The sequence below is a fragment of the Callospermophilus lateralis genome, chromosome 17 (genome assembly GCF_048772815.1).
Source record: "Callospermophilus lateralis isolate mCalLat2 chromosome 17, mCalLat2.hap1, whole genome shotgun sequence".
Lineage (NCBI taxonomy): Eukaryota > Metazoa > Chordata > Mammalia > Rodentia > Sciuridae > Callospermophilus > Callospermophilus lateralis.
Window position 1 is genome coordinate 65,191,010 of NC_135321.1, and position 12,642 is coordinate 65,203,651.

The following is a 12,642-nucleotide window of genomic DNA, read 5'->3' on the forward strand; positions in this document are numbered from 1 at the left end:
ATTGATTTTTGTTATAAAGATTACTGTGATCTCAAATAGAGGATATAATGTATAACTAAGTAAAGGTTCAAGATCATGAAAATCATTTTTCTTGGTTCATAGCTATTACACAAAATATGTTCTTGCAGTTAATTTCATCTTGTATTTTCCTTGTGAACTGTTGCCTGATAGTGTTTTGCAGAAGTGCTGCTTCTAAAAACCCACCTGGGTTTATTTGATATAATAAGCCATCACCTACAGGACATATTGTATATAATGCTGACTTCCAGTACTAATACTGACCTTAATTAAATAAAAGGGGTAACTGTAAAATTCAGCCAATATTTTGGCCATTGCCCTTTAAAGTCAACTGGAACTCAGGGAATAACAGGACCCCTCTCAGGACCCTATAACTCTAGTGAGTCATGTGATCTGCTGATCAGGGAGATTTAGAGTACTCCAGAAAAGCAGGAAGCCAACTAGTGCATATTCTGCAAAAAGGAGGATCACTGGAGATGGAAATATTCCTGATGCTTCCAAGAGAAGCCACATGTGGTTGGTGAGGCCTTGACTATTCTGACAGATGGTGCAACTGGTTTACTCATTGTATGTGAGGGTTGGGGATGTAGCTCAGTTGGTAGAGTGATTGCTGTGCATGCTCAATGCCCTGGGTAGGATCCCAGCACTGCAAAAAAACAAAAACAAAAAACAAAACAAAAACCTCATTAAATGTGAAATGCTACATATGTAAGTTCATATATTATATACAAATATTTGTTATAGGTAGACTCTGATTAGGGGTCAATTTGTTATCTTTCAGGCAATCACTTATACATACACAATAAGAAATTTTAGGTGAAAAACCGAGAGAGAAAATAAAATAAAATGCAAAAAAATTATACTTTAATTAAAAAAATTTAAAGATCTGGAGAAAGAAATAAAAGAAACATGGGATATGCAGGATGAAAAATCAGGGTGTTAGGTGTATTAGAATTCTCCACATAAATAGAATCAGTATGAGACGGATGATTAGTACAAATAAGAGTAGACATGGTATGTCAAATAATTCCCTCAATTTTGGAAGCTGGGGAGTCCCATTCCATGTGTAAGATGCAGCAAGAGGAAAGCTTTGGTATAATTCAATCTGGGTCCTAAATCCCAAACCATGGGCAGAGTGGGTAGCCACAGGGCACAAGTCCCAGGGCCCAAGGGCACAGAACCAGGATATTTGAAGTCTGAAGACAGAAGAAAACTGCAGCCCCAGCCCAAGAATAGGAAGGAAATCTGCCCTTCCATCTCCTTCTATGCTCTCTGGGCTGACCCTCCATGGACGGTACGATCCCAGGCCACGATGGCAAGGGAGAACATTTTTATTTAGTCTATTGATTCAAATGCTAATCTCTTCCAGAAACATCCTCACAGACACACACAAACTATGCTTTGCCAACTATCTGGGCATTCCTTAACCTAGTCAAGTTGACTCATAAAGTACCCCCTGTGTTACAAACTTCCATCACTGATTGAAACAGTGTTGTACTGGTTTCCTAGAACCCACATACAGGTGACCAGAACCAAGTGGTTCAAAACAACACGTTTATTTTCCTCGCAGCTCAGTGGCCAGAGCACAGAACCACACACCAGGCAACATTGGTTCTTTCTGTGTGTCCCAAGGGAGAACCTGTCCCATGCCTCCCTCCTAGCTTCTGGTGATGACAGCAGTTAGTGGGGTTCCTTGGAGTGGTACTGCGTTGGCTTTTTCTGGCTTCTCTCTGAGACTTTCTATGTATTATCTTTTCTTACAAGGACAGAAATCTTTGGGTTGAAGGTCAATTGTAATTCAGTTTGATCTCATCTCAACTGAATAACAACTGCAAAGACCCTGGCAAGATTGTTTATTGCTCACTATTGCATCTACATCCACTCTGTTAGTTAAAGATTTTTAGTCCATTATAAAAGTACATCCCTTAGTTTACCCAAAGCTCCCTTTTAAGAAAAAAATTCTCATAAATATTCTCAGGGGAAAGGAAAGGTCTCTTATTAAACAGAAATTTTCTTATCACCAAAGAAGTCTACATGTCTGCTGAGATAAACAGAATGTCAGGAAAATTACAGAACCAAGATATTCACAAGTTTGAATGGTGAACAGAGAGAGAATGGAAGAGATGTAGCATGGGATGAGTGTGAGGGAGGAGAGAACACAGAAGTAAAAAAAGACTGAAAGGAAACAGAAAAGTGAGAGAACACATGTAAAAGAAAAATAAAAAACCTAAAAGAATAGAAAACAAATCTGAAATATTCTAATCCTAGCCCTCAAAATGCTGAGTCATAAAAAATAACTGCCTTCAAAAGATCCCAGAAACGAGAAAAGGTGACAATGATGCATATGTATAAGTGTCCATGAACCACTCAGGTCACAATAAACAGAAATAAGATTTCAGTGAAAATTTAAAGAATTATTTCCATTGGAGTTCAAAGAATTCTTGGCTTCCCTTCTCAGCAGTGTTGGATGGGCTGGGCTGAATGTGAGAGAGATCCCAAAGGTGGAGATTCTGGAGGTGGGGTGCAGGCTGAGGTGGATTCCATGTTCGTTTTCAGATGGCAATTGATCTGAAGATTTTAAATCAGCACACCTCCGGGCCCAGCAGTTGCTGGTTCATGATGGTTGATTGCAGCCCAGGTACCTCCCCTCAGTTCCTCTCATGTGGCTAAGAAGCCAATCCTTTGTCCGCTCCATTACCCACTGATCCCATGCTTTCTGGTCTCTAAGGTTCAGTCTCCAAAGCAAAGTATGCCCACTCCTGCCCTTTCAAATTCCCAGCCAGGTGAGTCTCTCCCAGCAGGTCCTGTGAGCTGCTGTACTCAGATGTGGAGGGAGAGGGGCTGGGGCGTGAGGGGCACAGGGGGGGTGTTCCATGACCTGTATTACCCTGTGTAAACCCCTCTGCACATCTGATTTTCTCCTGGTCACTTTGGCACTCTTTGTCATGTGTTGTGGGTTTGCCAGCCTGAATCCTAAGCCCAAGTTGGGTCTGCCTGGGATCAATTCCCCCAACTGCCCGCCCCCACAGCACAGCTGAAAGATGGCTCCTTGTTGGCACTAGGATGTGGTGCAGCATGCCTGTCATGTTAGTCCCCAGTGACCAGCCTCTGATCTCTCTGTACCCAGACATGTCACAGGTCTACAAAAAACATGGGTTCTTTTAATGTCCCCACCTCTCCACTTTGCTTGGCTGGCCCTGGGGATTTCTTCCTTATTTTATTGCGTCCAACTTCCATAGGTCCCACTGTTTGACTGCAGTATGAATTCCCAGTTATTCACCCTCTTTTCATCCATCCACCTTGCAGAGAAGATGTCTTTCTTGGTTTCATGCCATGGAGGAGCCAGGAAAGGAACCTCTTCTATTCTGCCATCTGGAAAGCTCCCTCCTGCAATTACATTTCTGATATAATCAACTGTGGTACCGTGTGTTCTCTGGTTTTCAAAAGTGAGGCTACTTGGTAATGTTTGAATCACAATAAACAAATTCCCTTTCAGTGATAATCTATCGGAACTAGACTATTTCTGTGAGGATTTCATTATTTCTACCATGTCAGCTAATGAGGTTTAGTGAATTTTGGAAAAGTTAAAGTCAATTACCCATTTTCTTTATTAAAGTGATAACTCTCAATTATCCTCATATCCTCTAGTATATGAATGGATTTTTCTTAACTTTAAATATTTCCTGTTATCTATATTTTGGACAAATGTCATTCCACATTCACTACAGATATGAGGTTTCATATTTTAAAGAACGTTTGGAATTTGATTAAAGGCTTGGACACATTACTTACATTTTTTAGGGTTTCATTGCATTACGAATCCTCCAGTTTTTAGTATGTTTGAACAATGGCTAAAAGTCTTGTGATATCTTTCCCCTTGTATTCTCTCTCAAAAGTATGAATTCTCAGGGGCTGAATATGGTGTGAATGAACAACTGTTGGAAACTTTGCCACTTTTTTTACATTTCTATTTCTCTCTGTTGATTCCTCCTGTGTAGAATAAGGGTTGAACCATCCTTTGAGGCATTGGGAGAATGTTTCATCTGTAGGGCTTCTTTCCAGTATGAATTCTTTGGTGATGAGTAAGGCTTGATCTGTGATAAAATCCTTTGCCGCATTCTTCACAAGTGTCAGAATTCTTTTCACTATGAATTCTCTGGTGTTGAGTAAGCTGTGATTTTTGAATAAAAGCCTGTCCACATTCTTCACATATATAGGGCTTCTCTCCAGTATGAAGTCTTTGATGGTAAATAAGCTTTTCTTTTTGACTAAAAGCTTTGCCACATTCTTGACAATTGTAGGGCTTCTCTCCTGTGTGAATTCTCTGGTGTCGAGTAAGCAGTGACTTGTGAGCAAAAGCTCTGCTACACTGCACACATGTGTAGGGCTTCTCTCCAGTGTGAATTCTCTGGTGTTGACCAAGGTTTGATCTGTCATAAAAAGCTTTGCCACATTCTTCACATGCATAGGGCTTCTGTCCTTTATGGATTCTCTGGTGTCCTTTAAGAGCTGATATTTGCTTAAAATCTTTGCCACATTCTTCACATCTATAGGGCTTCTCTCCAGTATGGGTCCTCTGGTGTCGAGTAAGTGGTGATTTTTTAACAAAAGCTTTGCCACATTGTTCACATTTGTAGGGCCGCTCTCCAGTATGAATTCTCTGGTGTTCAGTAAGCAATGATTTTGTATTAAAATCTTTGCCACATTCTTCACATTTGTAGGGCTTCTCTCCAGTATGAATTCTCTGGTGGCAAATAAGATGTTCTTTTTGACGAAAAGCTTTGCCACATTCTTTACAATTGTAGGGCTTCTCTCCAGTATGAAGTCTGTGATGTTGAGTAAGCAGTGATTTATGAACAAAAGCTCTGCCACATTCTTCACACTTGTAGGGCTTCTCTCCAGTATGAATTCTCTGGTGGAGAGAAAGATTATCTGTTCGTTTAAAAGCTTTTCCACACTCTTGACATTTGTAAGGCTTCTCTCCAGTATGAATTCTCTGGTGCTCTTTAAAATATAATCTTTGCTCAAAAACTTTGCCACATTCTTCACATTTGTAGGGCTTCTTTTTAGTATGAATTCTTTGATGTTGTGTAAGGTTTGACCTGTAATAAAAACTTTTGCCACATTCTTCACATTTGTAGTGCTTCTCTCCAGTATGAATACCCTGGTGATCTTTCAAGGATAATCTTTGTTTAAAATCTTTGCCACATTCTTCACATTTGTAGGGCTTCTTTCCAGTATGAATTCCGTGGTGTTGAGTAAGGTTTGATTTGTAATAAAAACCTTTGCCACATTCTCCACACTTGTAAGGCTTCTCTCCAGTATGAATTCCATGGTGTTGAGTAAGCAGCGATTTTTGAACAAAACCTTTGCCACATTCTTCACAATTGTAGGGCTTCTCTCCAGTATGCATTCTCTGGTGTCGAGTAAGCAGTGATTTGTGAACAAAAGCTTTGTCACATTCTGTACATTTGTGGGGCTTTTCTCCAGTATGAATTTTCTGGTGATCCTTAAGATATGATCTTTGATTAAAAATTTTGCCACATTCTTTACATTTGTAGGGTTTCTCTCCACTATGAGTACTCTGGTGTTGAGTAAGAATTAAAAAATTTTTTAAGACCTTGGCACATTCTTCATATTTGTAGGATCTGCCTGCAGAAGATATTATCAGGTGTTGAGGATCAAGTGGGCTTTTTATTTTGTCATTGCTATGCTGCTTGAGATGTTTAGAAGAAGTTGAGCAATTGTTAATGGCTCTGCCACTTTCTTTAGATTCACAAGGCTTCTTTCCAGCATAAATCTTCACATGTTTAACAGGAAGTGATCTTTGATTAAGAATTTTGCCACATTCTTTAAACTTGTAGGGTTTATCACTGTCATGGTATCTGTGGGGTTTAGAAAGGGTTGAACAATGAAATGCTTTGATACCTTCTCTTTTTTATATTTATAATTTTATTTAATTAAAAACTTTTTTTAATATATTCTTTAAACTCATAAGAATCCTTTCCAGTATAAATTCTCTTCTATAGAGTAAGTTTTGCAATTTGATGAAGAGCTCCTTCATACACCTTACACTCACAAGGCTTGTTTTGCCTATGAATATTTGGATGGGAGTAAGTTTTGAGCACTGAAGTAAGGCTTTCCCACATTGTTAATACATGTTCTTTGAAAAGTGAACATATTAATGATTTCTGGCACTGCAACCAATACTAAGGTTTTTATAAGTTACTCTATATTCATAATTTTTATCACTAATAAAAGCACACTGGTAATCAGGGCAGAGACCTGGCTAAAGGTGTTACTTGTTTCATTACATATGTAGATACTTTTCATAAATCTGTATCTGAATTTTCATTAAGCAATAGTGGGTAAGTAAGGACTCCCTAAAAGCATTAAAATTGTATGTTTGAGCACAAGGAGGAATTATTGCTTTATTGCAGGATAATGGACATTGTGTAAAGAAACTCTCAAAAGATCACTTTCAGAACTTGTCCTTAATGTTTTAAAATTTGTTCCAATGGTTGTACATGACAGTAGAATGCATTTTGACCCATCATACATAAATGGAGCATAACTTGTCATCTTTCTGGTTATACACTATATAGTTACATCAGTCATATAATAATATATGCAAATAGAGTAATAATGTCCAATTAATTCTACTTTCCCTACCCCATGTCTTCTCCCTCTTTTCCATCCCTCCGTCTGACCCAAGTAGCTCTATTCTTCACTAGCTTCCCGCCCATTGTGTCCCCCTCACTTTTAATCTCTTGTCTATACAAACATTTGACTAGAAGTTTAACTCAATGCTACATTTGAAAAGGGTCAAGTTAACAACTGAAGCATGGAATAGATCTCTTTTCAGATTTTCCACACTTCCTTTCAGAGGAAATATATGCTTCAAAACTGCTCTGGATATATTCTTAAAAAGACATTTATAGTTCCTCAAAAGAAACTGGCATAAATTGAATTCTTTTGAGTATTAAATGTTCTTGATGGCTGTTGGCAGTGAAGTTTTCATTATGAATAGTCACTACTAATTGGTTTTGTCCCTTGTAATATGATTTCTGACCTTCATTCTCACTTGTAGTTTCCCACATTTTTCTTAGATGTAAATAGTCAAAGTCACAATTTCCATACCTTCCCTTCATCATTTTTTGAAACAAATATTTTATTTCCTGCTTTGGTGGAGATTCATGGGTATGATGAGAAGTCATGGCTGAAATAAATAAAAATAACAATCATTTTACTTACTGGACTGAATGAATATATTTTGCAACAATAACATAAAATTATACACATGTCAGGATATCAGCAGTAAATCCAAGACCATCATTATTCCAGAAATATGCAGACTAAATAAAAATGTTCAGACAAAATTACTTTGTGAGAACTGCCCAAGCCATCTTAGAGAACACAGGATCCAAGATGAGTACATTACTAAGGAAAGGAATATAGCAGAAGGAAGAAAACTATGTTCCTTTTATCAATCACACTCTACCCTCCTCCATAATATAGCATTGTGCAATTAGAATAAAATCTACTGACTCCCTTCAATCTCAGTAGTACAAGGGAAATATGAAGCACATGCAAACATTTACGGCTTTCTTAGGTACTGTCTGAAAACTAGTTTCTGTCTGTCATGACATAAAGACTTGAAGATAAGAGATAGATTTTGGCTGACAATACCATAGAGATGGTCAACAGGGGCAAAGAGCCTATGGACTCTGAAAAAGAAATATGAACTAAATTATAAGTTGAAAATATACACACATATTCTTCAAAAGAGATTCACCATTAAAAAAAAAAAAAAGCATGAGAGGCAATAAAAACCTAGCACAGCCTATGACCACATTACCTGGATGAAGCCAATACATGGTGATCAAGACACAGGACTTGTATTTCATGTTTTAAAATTTTTTTTATTTGTAGACTTATTTCATTGATAAGTTAAATTTTGTGTATATACTAAGTATACCATGTATTATAAAGTACACGTACATGGTAAAATGACTAATCCTAGTGAATTAATGCATGCATTATTCCATAAAATTATCAGTCTTATGCTTAGAAAGCATTGCATTCATTCAATTAGTATTTAACAAGAGTACAGCACACCACACTCACCATGTGGTAAAATACAACTACAACTATTGACCTGATTGTCCAATTTTAAAAATGTGTAGGGGCTGAGGTTGTGGCTCAGAGGTAGAGTGCTTGTGTACAGCAGGTGAGGCACTGGGTTTGATCCTCAGCACCATATAAAAATAAATAAGTAAAAATAATGGCTTTGTGTCCACCTAGAACTAAAAAAATATTTTTAAAAAAAGTGTAGAGCTTGACCAACACTGTGCCAATAGTCCACAAAATCCAGTACCTGGTGACCACGATTTTATTCTCTGCATTTCTGACTTCCACCTGTGAGTCAGATGCTCCTTCAGTTGATTTTCTTTGTCTGCCTTATTTAATTTAATGCAAAATCCTGCATATTCATTCAAGGTCAGTTGAAATGATGAAGTATCTCTCTTTTATGGCTAAATAATAATCATGTATAAATACCACAGTTTTTCTCATTCAGTCATTGATGGGCACAGAACATAAGTCCATGTTTCAGTATTGTGAACAATGCTTGCAGTGAACATGGTAGTGGAGGTATCTCCTCAATATGCTGATCGATTTCTTTTGTGGATACATATTTAGTACCTGCATTTCTCGATCACAGGGTCATTCTATTGTTAATGTTTTTATATGTGTGGTGGTTGGGATTAAGGCCATGGGTCCTGCATCGCTGAGCTACAACAGAAACCTTTTAAAAATCATTTGAGACATGGTTTCATTAAGTTGCTGTGATTTGCCTTGAATTTGAAATCCTTTTGCATGGCTTCCTAATTAGCTGGGATTACAAGCATGTAGCACTGTGGTTGCCTATTTTTCATTTCTTTATACACTTCCATACTATTTACAAAAATGACTGTATAATCTACTGTTTACTGGTTTTTAAATGGATAAATCAATTAAAATAGTACAGCACACAAAAACAAAGATGGCTTAACCTAGGTAATAAAATATTAAGAATTAAACATGAGGAAAGTGGGAGTCATTAATTACTGAAAGATACTACTCCCCATTTGAAAAAGTAAAGTGACCTAACCAGGAACACAGAAAACTAAATAAAATTCAGACAAAACTTGTTAAGAGAAATAAGCAGAAATTGTGTATGTGAAGAATTTTTTTTAAAAGACTGTCTGAGTCACCGGTGGTTGTGCACAACTGATTCTAGCAATCTGAGAGGCTAAGCCAGGAGGCCAGCCTCAGCAATGTACTGTCTGTGAAAAACTTACAATACGAAGACAGCTGAGTTATGTAACTAAGTGGTAGAGCACCACTAAGTTCCATCCCCAGTACCAACAAGAAAGTCAGCAATCATGAATACTATAAATAAAACAAATCAAGATCCAAGAAGCTCAGTTATCTCAAAGTAGGGCAAACAGAAAGTCTCAAAGAATGATTTAATCAAAGTTAAAAAATTCAAGAGAATCTGAAGAGCACAGAGAAAAAGATGCATCAATTAAAAAGGAAAATTTACATGGCAGAAAGGAATGGGAAATATTGCCAAATGGGTAAAAGATTTAAAATTACCAACTAAGAATACTATATCCAGAAATACGATCTTTCAAAAGTGAAAAAATAAGTCAATAAATAAAAGATTTTAAAATACAAAAATGCTCAAAAGTTCACCATCACTAGAGCTGTCCTCCAAAAACACTAGGGGAATTTTTCATAGTGAACAATAAATCTGCACAACACCACAACTCATAAAGAAAAGAATACAGTTTTCTTGGCAGAAAAAAAAGTCACATACAATTCTATTTTACTGTTAATAATGGGTTATAAATTAATTTTGAAACAGAATTTCAAAGACAAAAGCATAAAAATCAACATAAACTTTAAATGGGAATGCAGTACAAAATCTTCAACAATACAATTTTGAATGAATATATTAATATGCCGAATTTTATAATGAAGTTAATTTGTCACCAGTTTAAAATATAGTGTGAACTTACAGCAAACTTTATAAAGTCTCACTGAAAAATGAGAGAATAAATTCCCATAGAAAGTGTAAACAGAAGTGGAGGAGGAATGAAAGCTTGTCACCATGAAAAGCAAGGAACCACAAATTGGACCATTAAGAGAAGTGGGAGGAGCTGGGGTGGAGCTTGGTTGGTAGGTGCTTGCCTCACATGCACAAGGCCCTGGGTTCACTCCCCAGCAACACACACACACACACACACACACACACACACAGTGGGTAAAACAATCATAAGAAATAAAGAAAATAGCTTACAAAGTAGGAGGAATGGGTTCTTCATTTGTAGAAATTTACTTGATTATGAATGCATTATTACCAAACACTAATCAAAACAAAAAGCTTGACTAAGACACAATGGTATGTAATCTACAGGATACTCTAAATCTAGGACATGAGTAGACTGAAAGCAAAAAAATATGAAAATATGAATATGAGAATATGACCACAAGAAAGCCAGGCCACAAAGTCATGATATGCAAAATGTAGCTTAAAACAAAAAGTTATAAGAGATAAAATAGAATTTAACTTAAAAAAACTTTGAAAAGAGGTAAAGTAGAATATTATATAAAGATAAAAGGAACCTTTCCCTAGGATACCGAAATAAGACTAGATAGACTTTCAACTCACATTTCCCCGATATAAAAAGGTAAGATGGAGAGAAGTGAATGAAGAAATAGAAAGCAACACTGTAATATTAGGAGACACCAATCCCCATTTTCTGTAAAGGAAAAGTCGAATAAAATGTTAATCACTAAACAGAAGACTTTGAAAGACATTTAAATCAATTTGACGTATGTACTCAATATCCACTAGCAAATGGACTATTATACTAGATCGACCAACTTGTAGGGAATGAAACAAAGGTTAATAGATTGGATTAAATACTCTTGAACTGGCCTTGTTCAAGAACTGAAAGATAAAACTGAAAGACGTTTGTATTACTCAACAATATCTGGAAAGTCCATACAATATCTATCACATTCCCAATGTTACTTTTTGCAGAAACAGAAAAAGCTATTCTAGAAATTGTCTGGCAACTCAAAATTGTGTGACTACTTCAAAAGTATTCAAAATACAAATAAAATTGGAAGACTGTTGTTTCATGACTTAAAAATATATTAAAAGCTACCAGATTCAATAGTTAATATTGAAATCAAGTTAGAAAAATAGGCATAAGGAATTCTGAGTGTGATAATAAGCTTTCACATATATGGCAAATGGAGACATTTGCACAGCAACGTTTGTTACAATATCATTCAACAGAGCCATCATGTGGAAGCAACCCAAATATTCCTTGAAATGAGTGGATGAGGCAATATGGAATATAAAAAGCATAAAATATTTTTAAGTCAAAAAAGGTAAGAAACTTTCTAAAATCTATAATGAGGATAAATCTTGAGTATATTATGTTAATTGAAATAAGTCACTAACAGACAATTTCTGCAGAATTATATTAATATGAGATATATAATAACTAAAAACAAAACAAAAAAATGCCTTCTGAACAGAAATGAGAATGGTGTTTGTGATGGGGGACACAGAAATGAAGTCTTGTTTAGATAGGAATTGATTTTTTAGCTTTCTGATAGGAAACTTTCAGGAGATACACTGCATAACAACTGAATTAACACTGCTGAACAGTAAACTTGAAATATTGGAGAAAACAAGTTTTGCTTTTTGTTTTTGATCAAAATTAAAATTTCAAACAACATAAATTGATAAACAGAACTACAAAATTTTTGAAAGCTACCATGAAAATGCTATGGTCTTTTTCCTATAAATAAGAACAAACTCAACAATATTTAAATGATGGGAATGCACGTAATCCCAGCTACTAGCAATTCTGAGGCTGGAGGATTTTAAATTCAAAGCCATCCATGATAATTACTGAGGTCCTCTCTCCAAATATAAATAAAGAGAGGTTGGAGATGTAGCTCATTATTAGAGCACCCCTGAATTCAATCTCCATCACATTCACATATAGGAAATTTCCATCACTATGTACATTGGCAGGTGAAAAACCAATCCAGATAAAATATAAAAGTCATTAAAAATACAGGTGTAATATTTATACAAGCAAGCAAAAGCACATGTAAATTTTATTGGTAACAGAAACAAGGTTCATGCATAGCTTAATTTCAATTTACATTGTCCTAATTTGTGAAGTAATGAAAATTGTCATCTAATCACAAAATATAACACTATTAATTGATGTAAGGAAACCTACTCTACAACACGAAACCTACTCTACAAAATGAGAGGAAAAAAAATTTAACCAACAAAATTGTAAATAACCACAGACGCATTATTTTACAAACCCTTGTGTATAAGTGCAATTTACACCTGTGACTATAGACCAAACAGAGCAGCCATTGTGAATCTTGACATTACGTGGCAGAAAATTTCCGAGGAAATCCGTTATAGATATTCAGAAAGAGCTCTGATCAGGGAATTTTAATGAATAAACATATAAGTAATGTCAGAGAAACTGATTGATGATGTTAATATTTTACAATGGTTTGACCTGGAGGTCT

General features: G+C 36.0%; 1 protein-coding gene across 3 annotated transcripts in view; it reads right to left on the minus strand.

The window, feature by feature from the left end:
• Positions 1-1,481: 1,481 nt before the first annotated feature.
• Positions 1,482-12,642, minus strand: part of LOC143382896 (uncharacterized) — a 42,089-nt gene continuing 30,928 nt past the window's right edge. For 2 of the 3 annotated variants that reach the window (XM_076837199.1, XM_076837200.1), the window contains 2 exons: positions 7,159-7,237; positions 1,482-5,903 (listed from right to left, as the gene is read on the minus strand). In XM_076837199.1, the coding sequence (XP_076693314.1) occupies positions 4,058-5,903; positions 7,159-7,237 (1,925 nt within the window). In that variant the 3' untranslated portion in view covers positions 1,482-4,057. The remainder of the gene's footprint in view (positions 5,904-7,158; positions 7,238-12,642) is intronic. The other variant, XR_013089071.1, reaches the window with a different exon arrangement.